Source organism: Xyrauchen texanus, chromosome 9 (genome assembly GCF_025860055.1).
Source record: "Xyrauchen texanus isolate HMW12.3.18 chromosome 9, RBS_HiC_50CHRs, whole genome shotgun sequence".
Taxonomy (NCBI): domain Eukaryota; kingdom Metazoa; phylum Chordata; class Actinopteri; order Cypriniformes; family Catostomidae; genus Xyrauchen; species Xyrauchen texanus.
In genome coordinates, this window is record NC_068284.1 from 9936862 (window position 1) to 9957170 (window position 20309).

The 20309-nt window shown below is 36.3% G+C and overlaps 1 protein-coding gene across 2 annotated transcripts in view; it reads left to right on the plus strand.

Moving 5' to 3' along the window:
* Nucleotides 1–14631, plus strand: part of LOC127649785 (rho-associated protein kinase 1-like) — a 90018-nt gene extending 75387 nt beyond the window's left edge. The window contains exons 28-33 of one of the 2 annotated variants that reach the window (XM_052135017.1): nt 5280–5350; nt 5447–5535; nt 5649–5727; nt 9089–9350; nt 9943–10150; nt 11851–14631. In XM_052135017.1, the coding sequence (XP_051990977.1) occupies nt 5280–5350; nt 5447–5535; nt 5649–5727; nt 9089–9350; nt 9943–10150; nt 11851–11902 (761 nt within the window). In that variant the 3' untranslated portion in view covers nt 11903–14631. The remainder of the gene's footprint in view (nt 1–5279; nt 5351–5446; nt 5536–5648; nt 5728–9088; nt 9351–9942; nt 10151–11850) is intronic. The other variant, XM_052135018.1, reaches the window with a different exon arrangement.
* The last annotated feature ends 5678 nt before the right edge of the window (nt 14632–20309 follow it).

Below are 20309 nucleotides of genomic sequence, written 5' to 3' on the forward strand. Positions count from 1 at the left end.
AAAATTAGTTAATTGAGGGTGATGTCACGGAAGGCAGTCAACTCTCTTGCGAAAGAATCATCAATTCTAACATCAGTAACCTAGGTAACAGCTGGCTTGCGCCATTTTAAATAAAAAAAAGTCACATCCAAACCAGTCGGGTCGTGGGGGCAGCTGCTCCAGCAGGGGGCCCCAAACTTCCCTATCCCGAGCCACATTAACCAGCTCCGACTGGGGGACCCCAAGGTGTTCCCAGGCCAGTGTGGAGATGTAATCTCTCCACCTAATCCTGGGTCTTCCCCGAGGCCTCCTCCCAGCTAGACGTGCCTGAAACACCTCCCTAGGGAGGCGGCCAGGGGGCATCCTTACCAGATGCCCAAACCACCTCAACTGACTCCTTTCGACGCAAAGGAGCAACGGCTCTACTCTGAGCTCCTCGCGGATGACTGAGCTCCTCACCCTATCTCTAAGGGAGAAGCCCTCCACCCTTCTGAGGAAGCCCATTTCGGCCACTTGTACTCTCGACCTAGTTCTTTCGGTCATGATCCAGCCTTCATGACCATAGGGGAGGGGAGGAACAAAAATTGACCGGTAGATCGAGAGCTTTGCCTTCCGGCTCAGCTCTCTTTTCGTGACAACGGTGTGATAGAGCGAGTGCAATACCGCCCCCACTGCCCCGATTCTCCGGCCAATCTCCCGCTCCATTGTCCCCTCACTCGTGAACAAGACCCCGAGGTACTTTTAACTCCTTCACTTGGGGCAAAACCTCATTCCCTACCTGGAGTACGCACTCCATCGGTTTCCTGCTGAAAACCCAACGACCCGACTTCGGATAAGCGTTTGAAGATGGATGGACATCCAAACCACACCCACAATTAGTTTCAACCAATCATCAATGCTCTTTGACCAGCCGAGTTCTCTTAGGTAAAGAAATTCAGAGATGTGTGCGAACAGGAGAAATATCACCAAACAAACTGATTGGCAGAACAAAACTTCACTGTATTTAGTTATGATTTGTAGGTGAACTAAAGGCCAAAGTATACTTCAGTCAGATGGTACAGGATGCATGAAGCAAATTTCGTCATCATCAGAGGGTTCGAGCACTGATTGCACGCCCAATTTTTCTAACCGTGAGGCTTTTAAAGTGCAGAATGTGCAAGCGTTTGGAATTATTTGCATGAATAAGTGGGTCCACAAGGTGGCAACACTCACATTTGAGCCTTTCCGATCATGAAGAAGTGCTAGAAGATGTAATAGACAAATGTGGAAACAACAACGGTGTATGTGCACATCAAGAGCGTGTGTGCAATGTCAGGAGATACTTGCATTTTTATAACTCCAGTCTGAAGAATATAAAGACATCTTTATGTGTCTAAACTCCTGAGGAGAAATAGTCCAGTATCTCATAGCAGTCATAGCATGCATGCATCAACCATCTGTGTTTGTGCACACAGTCAAATGGAGGATAATTTGAAAGGCTCGCGTTCAAATGCATGCATTAGCTAAGCGCTTGTATACAAAATGTATACTTTGGGCTTAAGCAAAGCCTGTTCACCTAGTAAGTATAAGTCGCCATTAGTTTCTTGGATGCTGTTGTCAGACTGAGTGTGAATAGGCCTTAAAGGGATAGTTCAGACAAAATTTAAAATTGTCATCATGTACCCTCTTTTCATGGAAGAAATTAATCTAGGATTGGAACGACACAAGTAATTGAGGACAGAATTTAAACTTTTGCATGAACTATACCTTTAAAGGATTAGTTCACCTAAAAATTTAAATTCTCTCATGATTTTGATCCCAGATGTGGATTCTCCAGCAGAACCAAAATAAAGATGTTTATTAGCACATTTCAGCTCTTTTTGTCCATACAATGCAAGTGAATGGGTGCCATTAGACTGCTGGCTATTTGATGGTCAAAATATCATATTTAGGCAGCATAAAATAATCCACACAACTCCAGTCGATTAATGTCTTCTGAAGCAAACCGATAGGTTGGTTCGATAATTAAAATGTTTTTTTTACGCCGCATGGCGAGTTCAAAGTGGCACTCAACGCTGGTGTTGCCGCCCTGATGCAAATCATGAATGCAGCTTCATGATTGCTGTAGGAAAGCAAGGAATCAGGTGTGTGTGTGTATATATATATATATATATATATATATATATATATAGATAGATAGTCAAATTTCAGCACTTTCAAAATCTATGATAATCGTGATTAACAAAAAAAAAAAGTATGCAATTAATCGTGCTTAAAAAATGTAATCGACTGACAGCACGATTTGACATTTATTCTTCTGTTGCATACAAAGTGCGCATTTCAGACTGTTCGCGTGAACGCGCCATTGCACTTATGTCACTGATGCTTTTTCTAATGGCAAAAATTCACTTACATTTTATGGACATAAAAGGCTGAAATGTATTTATAAAAAATCTTCACTTCGGTTCTGCCGAAGGAAAGTCATACACATCTGGAATGCTTTAAAGTGAGTCAATACGAAAATGTCATTTTTAAGTGAACTAACCCTTTAACTGGTTGTTAAACGCCTAAAACTAGGGTCAAGTGGTTATGGTGTATTTTTATAACATTTTATATAACCGTCTTTATAAAGATACAAAGAGCTCTTATAGCTTACTGTAATGCACTTTTCCAAAAGTTCTCCGGAACTTGACGGCCTGGTGCTGTACATTGCCATTGCCTATGTTAATAGTCCTCTCTCTCTCTCATCTCTTGTTCTCCTTCATGTCTAGTCGGTTCCTCCTTATCTTTGTATCTTCTATTCTTTTTCTTCTGTGAGTAACCTGGTCATTGTGATCATTCCCATCATGCCTGGATTGTGGTTTATTTTTTATTTTTTACACCATTTTGTCTATTTGCTTTTCGTTCTTTGTATGGATGCATCTTGTTTTGGTGATACCTCAGAAAGAAACTACTCTGAGTATTTATAACTGCATAGGACAGTGTTGCCTTAAAGGAATGTTCTGGATTAAATAAAAATTATTTGTACTTGTATATTTATTTTTTTGTATCACGCTCTGTTGAAAGCATCTATGACATCCTGAGACGCCACAGAAGATCTTTTGACTTGTCCCTCAATTTGTAAATAGGGCTGGGTGAAATTATAGATTTTCAGATAAATCGCTATTTTCATATGAACGATACCGATATCGATTCTTAATATCCCAATATACACCAATCAGCCACAACATTAAAACCACCTGTCTAATGTAGATACAATGTACACAGTGTAGGTCCCCCTCGTGCCGCCAAAACAGCACCAACCCACATTCCTCAGATTAGCATTCTGAGATGATATTCTTCTCATCACAATTGTACAGAGTGGTTATCTGAGTTACTGTAGACTTTGTCAGTTCAAACCAGTCTGGCCATTCTCTGTTGACCTCACTCATCAACAAGGCATTTCCATCCGCAGAACTGCCACTCACTGGATGCTTTTTGTTTTTGGCACCATTCGGAGAAAATTCTAGAGACTGTTCTGTGTGAAAATCCCAGGAGATCAGCAGTTACAGAAACACTCAAACCAGCCCGTCTGGCACCAACAATCATCCATGTGATTATCTAATCGGCCAATCATGTGGCAGCAGTGTAATGCTTAAAATCATGCAGATACAGGTCGAGAGCTTCAGGTTATGTTCACATCAACTATCAGAATGGGGAAAAATGTGATCTCAGTGATTTGGACCGTGGCATGATTGTTGATGCCAGATGGGCTGGTTTGAGCAGTTCTGTAACTTTTACATTTTCTGTTCTGTAACAGTTACATTTTGGAAGAGGTGCACATCAGGCTACGAAGTAACCGCCGTAGCAACACTTAAAATTAAAGTGAATCAGGAGCGTGAGAATTGAGAAATCTATATCGACACCCAGCCCTAATTGTAAAAACAAGCAAAAATCATTTTTGCAGAAATGCCCTTACGGTACAAATCAATGGGGCAAGATATTCTGGAAGGTTTTAAAACAGAAATGTGCAGGTTGTATGTTTGTTAAAGTGCTATATTAACTCTTACACAAATGTGTGTTATTTGATCTGTTAAATGATCCTTTTGGTGGTAAGACTACTGTACTAGGTGGATGAGCTTCTGGTTTTATCAGCTTTACATGAGTTGAAAAATGGATATGACTTTTCACACATAAAGTTAGTGAGTGACTTTATCACACAATTCACGTTTACAGGTATAGTGTTTAAGTTTTGTTTTGAAACTGTGTGTATTTTAATGACTATTCCAGTATAATGCCTTGCCCCATTGACTTATATTGTAAGTGCATTATTGTAAACAAGCTTTTTACTTGTTTTTCCAAACTTAGTCGATTGATCAAAATGAAGTCAATTATTTTCTGTAGTAATTGACATTATGCCACAAATGCTGTCGATAGAACTTCTAACATTCTTTTAATTTAATTGTGATTGTATGTAAATTACGTATTGCACTAAATTGCAATATAGCAGTTGAAATAAGTAAAAAATACTTGTCTTATGCTTATCCAAATAATCCTTCAACATATCCTGTTTTTACCTGTCTGTCTTACCACCACTGTGTGAAAGTGTACTTTCAAACCAGTAACATTTTAACCTAATTGTGTCACAGTCTGTTAAATAATGTTTGGTTGACATTTCCTGGCATTACACGCTTATCATTAACCAGTCTTGTCACTTTAACTTAAAGGAATAGTTCACCCAAAAGTGGAAAATTCATCATATACTCACCCTCATGTCACTCCAAACCCTTTTAACTCTATATTTTCTGTGGAAAGAGAGGTTAGCATCAGTAACCATTCATTTTCATCGTTTTTTTCCTACTATGAAAGTGAATGTTAACAGAGGCTGTAAGTCTGTAACATTCTGCCTAAAATCTATTTTTTATTTTTGTACGCTGGAAGAAAAACCGTCAGTGTCATACAGGTTTGGAACGACATGATAGTTCAAATTGCTTTTGAACTAACCTTATAAATATAACAAAATTAATTAAATAACTAATACGATGCATATTATTTTGGTCACTAATACCGTTATACCGCAAGAAAAACAAAACATTCATTGGGTTTTAAGTGTGCTCAAGTCAAAGCAACAGCATGGGATGATAAGACTACAACTTTGTGAGGCAGTTGTTTTAAGGTGTACCTGGTTTACGCATGTTCGTAAAAGCTATTTGATGTTTATGCATTGTGTGTCGACTTTAGTTTCTGTTCCCAGATATCTTTACATTTACTGCATGTCTATTTCAAGAGTTTGTTTTATGTAATCTGGCTTGTTTTTTTAATACTTATTCATTTGTCTTCAGAATCAAGGCTTGAAGGTTGGCTCTCAATACCTAATAAGCCCAACATTAAAAGATATGGCTGGAAGAAGCAGGTGAGATTTTTGCAATACATGAAGAATTGTGGTTCTGCTTAAAGAAGTTTACTGCCTTTAAAACAAAAAAAAAACATGTGTTTTTGTTTCCGTCAGTATGTTGTTGTAAGCAGTAAGAAAATACTGTTTTATAATGATGAGCAAGACAAGGAGCAGTCCAACCCCTCTATGGTACTAGATATTGAGTAAGTATTCTGATGAATATCTAAAATGTTTTCATGTCAGTTTTCTTCAAATTGAAGCTGAACAATAAAACGAAATGTTTTCTTTTCTAACACGTTAACACTTTTGCAAACAGCAAACTGTTTCATGTACGTCCTGTCACACAAGGCGACGTGTATCGAGCTGAGACAGATGAAATTCCCAGAATATTTCAGGTTAGTTGTTTTAATAAATAAATAAATTGATCAATTGTCACACATTATACATACATTTCTGCATATACATGGTGAAATTATTTATTTTTCACATATCCCAGCTAACCTGGGGTCAGAGTGCAGGGTCAGCCATGATACAGCACCCCTGGAGCAGATAGGTTCAAGGGCCCAACAGGGGTGTCTTGGTGGTGTTGGGGCTTGAACCCCTGACCTTGTGGTCAGTAACCCAGAGCCTTAACCGCTGAGCCACCACTGCCCTTTTCAACAAGATGACAAATAAGATTACCTGAGGAATCTTTTTAAAAAGAGAAAATCTTTTAAAAATCTAGTTTAAAACCCACGTATCAAGTTTTGAGAATTACATTTTTGTGTCCATGTTGGTTGCATACATTTTTGACAAATATTTATAGCATTGTCTTAAAAATTTATAAATAAATATATGTATAGTAAGTATATATATAGAGAGAGAGAGAGAGATAAAAAATGTCAGGTGGTGTGACCAAGTAAAAAAAAAAATACTTTCCTTGCACCTTAAAAAAATTTGAGCGTACACAACTTAATCATTAATTTCATAAATGTATACAAACATATATTTAAAGGTATGATTTTTTGAATCATTTTTTTCATTTTGAGTGAAATTAAACAAAGTTTCACAGGGTTACTCCGTATTACCTATTTCTTATAAAAATGTCAATATCTTTATTTAATTTTTTTGAGGGTCTTGAGGATCCTAAATATTAATAAAAATATTTTTTTGATGACAACAAAATGGCCACCTTCATGTTGGTTAGACCAACTGACTGAATAGTTTCACTGCTTTTGTTTTTAAAGAAATATCAATAAAAGATTATTTTAAACTACATATTCCATTTTTTTTTTTTTTTTTTTTTTTCAAACCAGTTTCAGATTTTAATACAATTTGGATTGTTTACTGTCTGGTGATGGTTACAACACTTAGACATTTTAACTTTGAATCCAATATATCAAAATGATTTTGAACTCATGTTCATCGTAGTAGAGGTTTATTCAAGTAATTGTTTTGTGTGAATGGCATTTTAAATGTATTTTTTAATAATTTAAAAGATCCTGACACAAAAAAAGAACAATTCACATCATTGATAATTATTTATTCATCCTCATGTTGTTCAAACCCTTCCGACTTTCTATCCTTGGTGGAACACAGAAGGAAATTCTTCTAAGAATTTTTACACTGCTCTTTTTTTACACAATAAAACAGGAGTTTTGCTGTCAAGCTCTACAAATGAAATAAAACATCATAAAAGTAGTCCACACATCTTGTACGCTATATTTCAAGTCTTCTGAAGTCATGCTATAGCTTAGTGCAAGTTGTTATTCACTGAAAATCTTCCACTCTGCTGTAGCTCTTAGATCTTATTAAAATTTCACAAGAGAAACTGTAGCGTTCAGAATCCTTGATGTCAAATCTGCCACGAAACATTTTCATATGGCATATTTACAATTGAAGTCAGAAGTTTACATACACTTAGGTTGAAGTCATTAAAACTCATTTTTTTTTACCTCTCCACAGATTTACTATTAGCAAACTATAGTTTTGGCAAGTTGTTTAGGATATCTGCTTTGTGCATGACATGAGTAATTTTCCCACAATTGTTTGCAGACAGACTGTTTAACATTTAATTGACTATATCACAGTTCCAGTGGGTCAGAAGTTTACATCACTAAGTTAACTGTGCCTTTAAGCAGCTTGGAAAATTCCAGAAAATGATGTCAAGCCTTTAGACAATTAGACAATTAGCTTCTGATAGGAGGTGTACTGAATGTGTACCTGTGGATGTATTTTAAGGCCTACTTTCAAACTCAGTGCCTCTTTGTATGACATCATGGAAAAATCTAAAGAAATCAGCCAACACCTCAGAAAAAAATAAAAAATTTGGACCTCCACAAACAGGTTCATCCTTGGGAGCAATTTCCAAATGCCTAAAAAAGTTACCTCACTCATCTGTACAATAGTATGCTGTATAAACACCATGGGACCACGTAGCCATCATACCACTGAGGGAGGAGACACATTTTGTCTCCTAGAGATGAATGTAGTTTGGTGCGAAAAGAGCAAATCAATCCCAGAACAACAGCAAAGAACCTTGTGAAGATGCTGGAGGAAACCGGTAGACAAGTATCTATATCTACAGTAAAACAAGTCATATATCAACATAACCTGAAAGGCTGCTCAGCAAGGAATAAGCCACTGCACCAAAACTGCCATTAAAAAAGGGAAACTACAGTTTGTAAGTGCAAATGTGGACAAATATCTTTTGGAGAAATGTCTAACTTTCTGGCCATAATGACCATCGTTATGTTTGGTGGAAAAAGGGTGAAGCTTGCAAGCTGAAGAACACCATCCCAACTGTGAAGCATGGGGGTGGCAGCATCATGTTGTGGGTGTGCTTTGCTGCAGGAGGGACTGGTGCACTTCACAAAATAGATGGCATCATGAGGAAGATATATTGAAGCAACATCTCAAGATATCAGTCAGGAAGTTAAAGATTGGTCGCAAATGGGTCCTCCAAATGGACGATGACCCCAAGCATACCTCCAAAGTTGTGGCAAAATGGCTTAAGGACAACAAAGTCAAGGTATTGGAGTGGACATCACAAAGCCCTGACCTCAATCCAATAGAACATTTAAGGGCAGAACTGAAAAAGAGTGTGCGAGCAATGAGGCCTATAAACCCGAAGCAGTTACACCAGTTCTGTCTGAAGGAATGGGCCAAAATTCCAGAAACTTATTGTAAGAAGCTTGTGGAAGGCTACAAACCAAAAAATGTTGACCCAAGTTAAACAATTTAAAGGCAATGCTACCAAATACTACCAATGTGTATTTAAACTTCCCACTGGGAATGTGATGAAGGAAATAAAATCTGAAATAAATAATTCTCTCTTCTATTATTAAGATTTCACATTCTTAAAATAAAGTAGTGATCCTAACTGACCTAAGACAGGGAATGTTTTCTACGATTAAATGTCAGAAATTGTGAAATACTGAGTTTGAATGTATTTGGCTAAGGTGCATGTTAACTTCTGACTTCAACTGTTAACATTCACATAAGACTAAGACATATTAGAGCTGTGGTGGAGGGGAAGATTTTCAGTAAAACATTCTTGATTTCGGTCTGTTCATCATACAAAGCTGTTGTAGAAGATTTGGTTTATAGCGCACATTGTATGGATTATTTTAGGGTGCTTTAATGTTCTTGTTTCAGCTTCACATTCCTGGTCACTATGTTTTCACTGTATGGAAAAGAGCACCTGGTACACTGTTCTTAACATCTTTTATATTCCACTGATGAAGCAAAATGAAAAATGTATTTTTTGTTCCTCAGATCCTTTATGCCAATGAAGGGGAGTGTAGGAAAGAAGCAGAGATGGAGAGCGTTCCTCAGGGCGATAAAGCCAATTGCTTGCCCCACAAAGGTCACGAGTTCATCCCCACCCTCTACCATTTCCCCTCTAACTGTGAGGCTTGCTCCAAACCGCTGTGGCACGTGTTCAAGCCCCCGCCAGCCCTGGAATGCCGCAGATGCCATGTCAAGTGCCACAAAGACCATCTGGACAAGAAGGAGGATGTTATCGCCCCCTGCAAAGGTGAGACACCAGCAGAAACAGATGTTTGTTCTTTTCTCAATTACATTAGGATCCTTTAAATCCATCAGGTTTGTAGTGCAATCCATGTGATTTATAGAATTACAGAATTTTGCTTTCACTTTGATTCTTGTTTTATAGGCAAGTGTTTCTTGAAAATTATTGACATAAGATTTTCAATCTAAATAAGTAAATCTTACATAAACCACTGTATTGTTACCAATCACACTTCACCAGCTATGTGATGTTGAAACACTCTTATGTAATTTTCCAGAAATTATGGTTAACCAGCTTTACTGCAAATATAGTAGTCTGTTGTTGGGCGAACCACTTCCTTTGACAGCATACCTAACCTTGTGTGTGCTTGCACAAAGCATTTGTATAATGGCTTTGTTCACACATGGCATCGAAACAAAATATTTCCAGCAATATTACAACTCCTTAATCTGGCAAATTTCCATCGCTGATATGCCGGACTTGCTTACACGTGACATTTAAAACAAAAAAAATTGGCTAAATGTAATGGCAAAGCTTGTATATGTGAAAGTGCCTGATTTAAAATATACTCATATTTCATTTTGTTCTTAACCCTCAGTGAATTACGATGTTACGTCAGCTCGAGACATGCTGCTTCTGGCTTTGTCTCAAGATGAGCAGAAGAAATGGATCGGGCATCTCGGCAAGAAGATCCCTAAGACTCCACCTTCAAACTTTTCGAGGGCATCTCCACGCACCATGTCCACTCGCTCCGTAGCAAACCAGTCTTTCCGCAAGAACCCCAAAAACAACCCAGGCAAGCCAAGGTAACTACAACCGTGCAGTACCACTCTCATCTGAAATCAGGTTATGCATCACACACTACTTGCTTTAGCAAGAGAGACGTTTTCATTGCAGTTTAGTATATTAACCCAGTTAACCAGTGAGCATTAACTGGTTAAATAAATGGGTAAATCTCACAAAACCTGTCAAGAACATGTCCGGGTCATATTTCACCCCAAAATCTAAAGAAAGAAATTATAAATTATATTTTGATCAAAGAAAATGAACCCCATTTTTCTCCGAATTCTCATTACTTTAATGGAAAAAATAATTCTAATTTGTTGTGTAAAAGTTTGGTTTGACTCGTCGAATTTAAAAGTTCCGTGTAGTGTGTCCAAAGACAAGATCCATGTAAAAATGTCTTTCTCTTCTTTACCATCAGATGTTGATCAATAACAACAGAAATAGAAACATTTAAATCTAATCACTAGGGATGGGATGATATGGTTCTCAAGATTAGGTTTGATTAACAAAATGAGATTCACGTTTCGATAAAATCTCGATTTGACTTTATATTTAAAAACCCATATGAATCAGAATCAAATCGAATCTTTAATGTGGAAAGGAATATAATTGTATTATAATAATTTAATACAATTTAAATTAAAAAATTATTTATATTAGGGTTGCCAATCGATTACATTTTTTATTTAATTTTTTAATCCCCTTTTCTCCCAATTTGGAATGCCCAATTCCCACTATTAAGTAGGTCCTCATGGTGGCGCAGTTACTCACCACAATTCATGTGGCGGAGGACAAGTCTCAGACACACTGGATTCCAACTCGTGACTCCAGGGGTGGTGGCCAGTGTCAATACTCGCTGAGTTTACCCAGGCCTTCCCAATCGATTGAAATGCTTAATAGACTTAATTGCATTGTATACTAATTAATTTATCAAATTAATAGCATATATAAATATTTAAAGAGAAAGGTCGCAAAGTTGAATGTTAAGTTGAATGTAGTTTGAAACTTTAAAAAAACAAGTCTTGAGATCCCCTGAGTTCTGATTTGCGCTCCATCGTGCTATGTTTGAACGCATTTCTTTTCTTGTGCTGCCTGCTGTCGGTAAGTGTGGTTTGTTCTCTGTAAGCTGTGCATTGCCTATACGGTTGGTGTTTCGCTTGCTGCCCCCTGGAGAAAACAGGTGGTACTTCAATCTTTAATTGCTCATATAGTAGATATAGCTTCCTTATTACGGTCTGTGGACATGATTAATTACATTAAAGATTTTAACGCATTATAGTTTATATAAGTAATCGCACTGAATTAACCCGTTAAATAACAGCCCTAATTTATAAATCGTGTTGGTTTTTATTTTTCTGCCTTGAATTTCTATTGATTTCAATAGAATTAGTGCTGTCATTCGATACAATTTTTTAATTGTGATTTATCACAGAATTTTGTAGTTAATCACAGATTTTGAAAGTGCTGAAATTTGACACTATGTATATCTCTTCATGTCAAAATGTATTTATTTCCATCTTGGGAAAAAAAAATATTTAACAATATAATATAAAGCTTTTTTTAAGTTAAGTGTGACTCTGACATGTTTAGTGAGGTTCACCCTTTAACCCTTGCAGTTATAGATTTAGAGATTTATAATTGAGATCATGAAGGCCATGAGAGCGCAGGCTGTAGGGGAGGTAGTGTCATGACTGGCTCTTTATCTGCTGTTGTCTTGTAGCAGGGCGCAGTCCATTCTCCAAGCTGCTGACACAACATCCAGTACATGCTGACAACAACATGCAGCTGCTCCAGACCTTAATTTTCTCATGGTGTCTTCAGTCTAGTCGTTCTTCCATGTTTGTCTAGTGCATTCATTAACAGTGTTTAAGGTTGAGGTTGACTGTGGTGACTTGTCCTCTTGTGGGATGGCTTTTTTCTGTTTACTCTGGGGTTTTGTGCACCAGAATGGCACATTCTGTCCTTAAACAACTTAACCATCTTTGGGACCATTAAAAGGGAAGTTACTGTAGACTACTGCAGGCTTGGCTTTAAAACAGATTTTTTTTAGTCTGTATTCTTCCATTTTGGTCTGTAAGAAAATGTGCTCTTGTGCACCCCCAAATTGTCAATTGGCATTCAACCCAACGCTCTTCAAATCTGCACATTTGCACTCATTTGTCAAAAATACCACAAGTTCAGGTTTCCATTTGCCATTGTGGAGCTCATATTTTCACTACAAATGGAGTCTAAAGTAATGTCAACATAAACTCAAAACATGAATCAAGATGTAATGTGATGTAGATGTTACTTCCTTGTTTATATACTTTGGTATCAAATTAAGGGACATGGGTTAATTTCACGAAACCTGTCAAGAATACGGTCGGCTCATATTTCACCCTCAATCCTTATCAGAAAAAAGAAGAAATTCATATATATATATGTCATATCTATCTATATATCTATATATATATATTCATTTTTATTGTAATTGTTTAAAGCCTATTTTTAGGACCAAAAAAAAATTGCATTGTAAGATTATTTTGATAATAAATAGTCATTCTCATTACCATAATGCAAAAAATTAATAATAATTCTCATTATTGTGAAAAAAGTTATAATATATTTGCATGGTAAAACATGGCATTATTTGTTGTACTGCCTTTAATTTATGCAAATTTAAATACAAAATAATTGTATTACAATCATTTTTAAGTAACATAATAATACATCGATGTATTTCAGAAAACAAACTTGTGAATTAGAATTTGGGGGGTGGGGAAAATGTACTTAACTGTCATGAAAATGATCTTACAGTGCAAAATGTTTAATAGTACCAAATATGGGCTTCATTTAAGCAAAATATAATTTCATAATTTTTTTCTTCTTGATTTTGGGGGTGAAAAGTTGACCTGTACATTTTTCGTGAGATTCGTCTGGGTTATCTAACTTGAGATGTGTGTTGAATTTTGGATCACAACATGAAAAGCACTATAGTAACCATACGATCCCAAATTCAAACTTCATTACAAAACCTTACAAAACATACACTGGACATTTCTTTTTCTTCTTTCTTCCAGCTAACCATCTCAGCCATTGGATTGAATTGGGACTTTTTGTTTTCCTCTCAGAAAAAAACAACAAAAAAAACATTATACATATTAAACAAAAAAATTGTAAACAAAATTTGGAATTAACCTTAAAGTTACATTTCACAATTTAATTAAACAAAACAGACAGTAATTGGTGCTGAAATTCAGGATTCACCCATCACGAGGCATCGTGGACATTTTAAGGCCTTCTTTTCTGCCCTGTCCTCTCAATAACACTGCTCCACCCCATGACTTCCCAGAAGAACGCTTGGACGTCTTTTTTTTCTACTTCTTTTTCTTTTATTTACAACATGGGAAGGAAACAATAAGCTGCTCACAAGCCCATGTCTCTCTGTTTGGACTCGGAACTTCTGGGATTGGGACCATAGCTTGATTCCATGGTGAAAGGGTACATTTTGGGGAATTAACTGTAAGAAGTCTTTGGGGACAATCATTCTGATTTGCAAAGTATTTCCACTTAAATGGACTTTGATGCCTTCCTCTGATGGACTCTGGTTGCCTTATTCTCTCCCTCAAAGTCTGAATGAAAAAGAAATCTGTTTGGGGCAAAGTATTGGGTACTGTGAGCTTTGAGGGGTTTCCTTTTCGAGGAGCATGCAAGATCATTACAGTCTATGCATAATATTATCGCATTTGTCATTATCATTATTATTGTTTTTGGAGGCTCCAAGCCATAGGAATACCATCATAATGGCATCAGGAGATATAAAATGTCATAGAAACCATTGAAAAGTCTTTTTTGTGTGTGTTCATTGGGTACATTGTTTCTGTAATATGTTTTGTTTATCTTTTTTGTAATGTATTGCCTTACATTTGATTCATAGATAAATGGTTCAAAAAGGAAAACATTAAGTTAACAAATGTAAAACTGCACTGTTTGAATTGTAAGTTATTTGTAGAAGACTAAACAGGTGTAGCATTTGGCTCACCTAGTGCCTTTTGGATAACGATTTTACTGCCATATCTGTTTGTGTTTCTCTCCAAAAACAAGACAAATATTAACTATAATCATCCTTTGAAAACATAAAAGAAACATATCTACCGCGTCATGATTTTATTCGAACAATCCACTCTATCGCATTAAACGTTGTCAACCAAAGTTCGAGTTCATTATTAAGCATTCTGCATGATGCAACATGATGAAGGCATGACGACCTACTTTTCTCTAATCTCAAAATATATAAAAGCAGTTCACTTTCCCACCTTCCCCTTTAAACCGTCTCCTTCAGTGTACAATATATGAAACGAGATCATGAATACCTCCCGAATTATCCAACATGGTTTTTACATATGTGTTCAGTTAATTAAGCACTGGAACTATGATCTGTTTTGTCTTGGTTGAATTGCATGTTAAATTGTATTGGAGGCCGCACTGATGGATATGTGTCAATAAACATATCTTTATCTATCACCTAAGACGTCCCTCTGTGTGTGTGTGTGTGTGTGTGTGTCATCTGTTTTTACCTACTTCGAAAGAAACCTTTAAGATGATTCCTAGTCCACTGAAGTTGGCCTGAACCACAGTATTGCATATCAACATTTGTACAAAAAAGGCAGGGGGTTGGGGTGTCATAATTGAGGCTGCTGAAATTAAGTGATGAGGGTGGAAAAACCTGAAGACTTGGGAGGACTCAATATTTGATTCTAGGCTATGAGCTAGAATCAAATATTGAGTCCTCCCAAGTCTTCATGTTGCTTTGTTTTTGAATGTTGGGGTATGAGCCATATTGACTAATGAACCGTTTTCTTCTAAATGCAAAGTCCAATGGTACTCAAGACAATCTGGAGGACATACTAAATGTAGTAACATTCTGAGATTCTGGTGATATTTAGACCCTCTTAATAAATCTTGAACAACATGATTAGATGGCCAATTATGTGGGGTCACTGTATAATTCAGAATAAAAGAACTGGGTTCCTGTGGTAATGGAAACATTCAAACAATCAAAATGGAATGTACAAAACCATTTTGTGTCAAAATTTAACACACATTAGTCTTGATGTTCTATCCATTCTGTCTGCGAGTAACTGCCATTTAAACTGTCTCTGCTAATTCTCAGTAATGCTTTGCTTGGAGACGGCCAAACCTTTAAGTGGACTCCAGAGAAGACAAAGAGCTTTTCCGACACCCTAAATTGACTCGTTTGGTCAACGTGCAGGCTTGTAGCCTTGTCCGACTCAAAGGGAGGAAGAGAGAACTATTGCAAGGTAACAACCTGAGCCCTGAAGGGGTTGGCCAGTATTTTGGGCACATAACCCTCTCTAGGCTTGAGAATGGCTTTCGATGGCTTTTGGTCCAAACTCTTAAGCAAGAGCCCTGTACACTTGGTATCAAGATGTAAATGGAAGATATTTCGGGTGGTCTGATCAGAAGTGGTCAAGGCTAAATACAGGGGCAAACAGAGTCTAAAACGTATTGTGATCAGATCACAAAAACCAAGTAGGTAGTCAAAAACACATGTGACCACATCGCATTTGAGGTGTAAACGCTAATCCCTGAATGCGTCCCGGACAACAGCTTGGCACCAGTCCTCAACTGTCAATCAACCACTGCACTAGAACAAGAATTTGAAACATGCTGCTTTAAAAGGAAGTAACCATCCGAATGGAAATTTACAAAACTTCACAGATCTTCAAAGTGTCGGATTATTTGAGACTCATGGAGACTCACCCAATCCACCATGATCATTATGATAGTTTATATTTAACTCTGAATACAGAAAACCTGCCTGCAATGTTTTGGGATGGTTAGTTTATGGTTTTAAAAATATAACCTAGAGAATTGCTCTGCAAAAGAAGGGAAAGCAGCTCTATTGAAAACACTAAAACAGTATAATTATAACAATGCATTTATGTTTGAGATGAGAACATAATTATATTGTTTAAAGTCCAAGTAAAATTCAACACAGTTACGAAAAAGTGAAACGATTACATTGCAATGAAGTGTTCAAATGGTGTTCACTCAACATGATTTTAACTGCTTGCTTAGTTTACTTAATTAAAATGAGCTAATGCAACACAATTCTTTAGGATTTTGTCAACACAATTGTGTTGGGGCTATGTAAATAATATTTTTTGGGTCAATGTATCTGTGATGGTCATCAAAAAGTGATATGAGTGTTACTTTGAGATGTTCAGATGGATTTAGACTTTCTGCCAGAAGGTGTTTGACGAACACTCTAGAATGTAATAAGTCCACAGAAAATTGTGTTAGTCTGCTCTATATATAGATATTAGGGCTGTCAATCGATTAAAGATTTGTATCGAATTAATTACATGGTGTCCCGATTGATTAATCGCATATATAATATTTGCTGAGAAAGCCCCTCATATAACAATAATTCAATACATAATTATTAAATAATTATACATAGTTATCTTTAAATATTAAAAAAGTATGTATATAAAATAAAAAATATTCAGATAATTCAAATGCATTACATTCCTGTAGTAGAACAGTTAATCATTGATAAGACAATACAAAAAGCAGCTTTAGAATACAATGTATTGTTTACTACCATATTATTGATCATAAGTCAATCATTGGCACACAGTTCACAGCAATCCATTTCACAAAGTCAATTTGTCAAACAGTTGGAGATTTATTATGAGGGCTTGTTTAAGGACCCGTCAATATACACCTGCATCAGACTTTTTTTTTTTTAAGAAACAAGCCAGGGGTATAAATAGTACACAATACTACAGATGTATTTTACAATAATGCAAAGACATTCATTCATGTATTCATTACATAGTGTAATGGTTTTCAATGCTTTGGAGTTGTTGGAGGTACAAAGAGTATTTAAATAATATTTCAAGTCTTTACAAAAAAGTGCAAATAGGGGCTTTATAGACATAAATTTACACTTATGTATTAAAAACTTGGCTAGAAAAATAAACAGATTAATCAGAAAATATTAACTTAAGTTATCAAAACTGTGAAAACTAAATAAAATGTCTTTATAAAGCAAAGAAAAACTAGTTAAAATAGAGATACGTACAAACAAACAACATTTTCTCCAAATACTACAGCGTGGACACATTCCCAAAAAAGGAGAGGGGCAGATTCATCTGTCAGCATTACAGGAGCAGCAAAGTGGATCTATTTCAGGGAGCATGTTTCTTAAATAAAGATGGACTGGGTAAAAACGGTGTAACAGTTTAAAGGACACCTCCTTAACCTCGTTGGTAACTGAATATTTGTGAGATAAAGACCGTACGACCTGCGTCAGACATGCTTGTGTCGCGTCTCGGGTGTGTTGCGTCATAAAAGTAAAATGTTTAGGTCACTGTGTCAAGTTAAATATAGTTTAATACTCGATCTTTAAACACATCTTGAGATCCCTTAGATCGCATTTGCGCTCCGAGTGTTTTGAATGCAAGAACGTAACACATGTCTGTGTTGTGTGTCCGCTGAAGAGTTGTTAATGTTCACTGTAATAAACTGTGTGTTGCTCATACAGCTGAAATTTCACTTACTGCCCTCTGGAGTAAACAGGTGGTACTACAAGCTTGCATTTCTCAGGAAAGTATTGCGATTAAATGCGTTATTTTTATGTTTAAATCAAGAGCCCTAATATATATATATATATATATATATATATATATATATATATATATATATATATATATATATACACACACACATGTATAATTTGCATGTCAATATGTATGTAATTAATACGAAATAAATTGGGATATAATACAATTATATATTCTATAATAAAATAGAATTACACTAAATATAATATATAATGGTATATAGGTTTATGTGTTTTTTTTTCTCTCTTTGTTTTGTTGAAAAAGAGAAAACCTCAAAATAACAAGATAACTTTGAGATGACCAAAACAAAATGATGGCTTTTGTATGTGAAACTATGAACAAAAACTCTGTACTCTCATATATTCAGGCATGTAAGAATTTTCACAGCTTCATTTACTTACTGGGGAAAAAATCCTGTTGAAACGCTGCCCGAAAACTTGGGTTTAATGAATCGAAAGCATAGTTTTGTGTCTGCTTTCTGTTCTGTTTTTTTTTTTTTTTTTTTTTTTGTCATTTGCAAGGGAGAAACTTAAAGGGAAGGACTGCACTAATGCGCACTGTAAAGCGGGACCGTTGGTTTGGAGAAACAAGGGACTGACTGACTGACTGACTGGCTGATTGACTTACTGGCTGACTGGCTGATTGACTGGCTGGCTGACTGGCTGATTGTCTTACTGACTGGCTGACTGGCTGGCTGATTGTCTTACTGACTGGCTGATTGTCTGACTGACTGACTGACTGACTGACTGACTGACTGGCTGGCTGGCTGACTGGCAGATTGTCTTACTGACTGGCTGACTGACTGACTCACTGACTAACTGGCTGATTGTCTTACTGACTGACTGACTGGCTGACTGGCTGATTGTCTTACTGACTGACTGGCTGACTGACTGACTGGCTGATTGTCTTACTGACTGGCTGACTGACTGACTGGCTGATTGTCTTACTGACTGGCTGACTGGCTGATTGTCTTACTGGCTGATTGTCTTACTGACTGACTGGCTGGTGGCAAGAAAGTGTGGAAGAAGGTAAGAAATGTGATTGTTTTCTGAAAAATTGCTGTCCACCAAATGTTAATTCCAAGAAATAGTGTGTTAAGATAACATACACGTCTTTAAATGTCACTAACAAATTATTTAGCCTATTTGGTTTTTGGTCATCGTCTACACCAGGTTAATTAACTTGCTACCTAATGCTTCATTGTGAACCTGGGAATATACTTGTGATAAAACAGAGTTGTGGTTTATTCAAATCTATCTAATACTTCTTTAAGGAATAACACATTTTAAACAAAACCGGTTTTATGAGGAGAGTTCATGTTCTGGTGAAATGCCAGGAGCTCTTTGAACAATGGTCTTCTCAAAACTCATTTTGCAAAGGCAAAACGCATTTGCTTTTATGTGCTACTGAAACCAACAAGTAATCAAAGTACTGTGTTATATGGAGATAGTGGGTAAATGTTCCAGTTTTGTCCTCAAGGGGCTCCGAAGGCCTTTACAGTTATGGGTTGTTCATGAATGATTCATTATTTTTAAACGATTCTTTTATATGACTCAGAAGAACGAGTAGTCTCAGAGAGTAATTCAATCATTTTGTCATTCAGATTTTAACTTCTTTATTTCTTGAAATGTATGACTTTGTTAATGTTTCTGTCATTATGTTTTTTCCCATAACATTGAATCTGGTAATCGAGTTAATGTTTTAATATCAGTATGATGGGAAATCACTTTCATAGAAGATACATTACATTTGAGCCCAGTCCTAAACCTTTTATAATGGCGAGTTTTGCGAAGGGTCAGTTTCTAGATGTGTTGCTGTTAAAGGAATAGTTCACCCAAAAATGAATATTTGCCGATAATTTAATCACATTCAGGCCATCCAAAAACTTCTAACTTGAAAACTCGTGTGGAAATCTTGTGTTTACAGTTAGTGACACACATTCACTTTTAGATAATTAAATAATATTCATTAAATGATAATAACATGTGTTTAGAAACATTTTGCAGAGACAGGTTGTTTAAAACATGGTTATTAACACTCTTTTGATTATCGTAATGATAGCATTGCAGTGTTGAATCAGTTTGGTTGCTATGAGACGTCTCTGATAATCAATGTATCCCTCAAAACCACAATGTAATCAATATTAAAATTAAAAATAAGCTCCCTCTTTGTGTGTTTATTTGTCAGGTAATTGTCACTGGATTTCAAATTAAGTGAAAAGACACATCATGCGTTATTGCCATCGATCATCGTTTTCATGATCGATCATTGCTGCCACATCCAAGTACTCGAGTACTCATGCCCATCCCTAATATACACACACCAAAGGCTTTTGAAAAGTATTCAAATTCAATGAAGGCCTGTCCAAAAAGTTTGCTATCCAATTTTAATGTGTAAGTTGGAATGTGTTGTTAGTTTTGATAAAAATCAACCCCTTGGACAAGTGCCTGATGTTGAAGGAACACCCAGATAGATATATAGCAGTATAAAAATGTAGTATATAAAATATGTGCCAATGCCACAAAGGAACTTCCAAATTTAATCG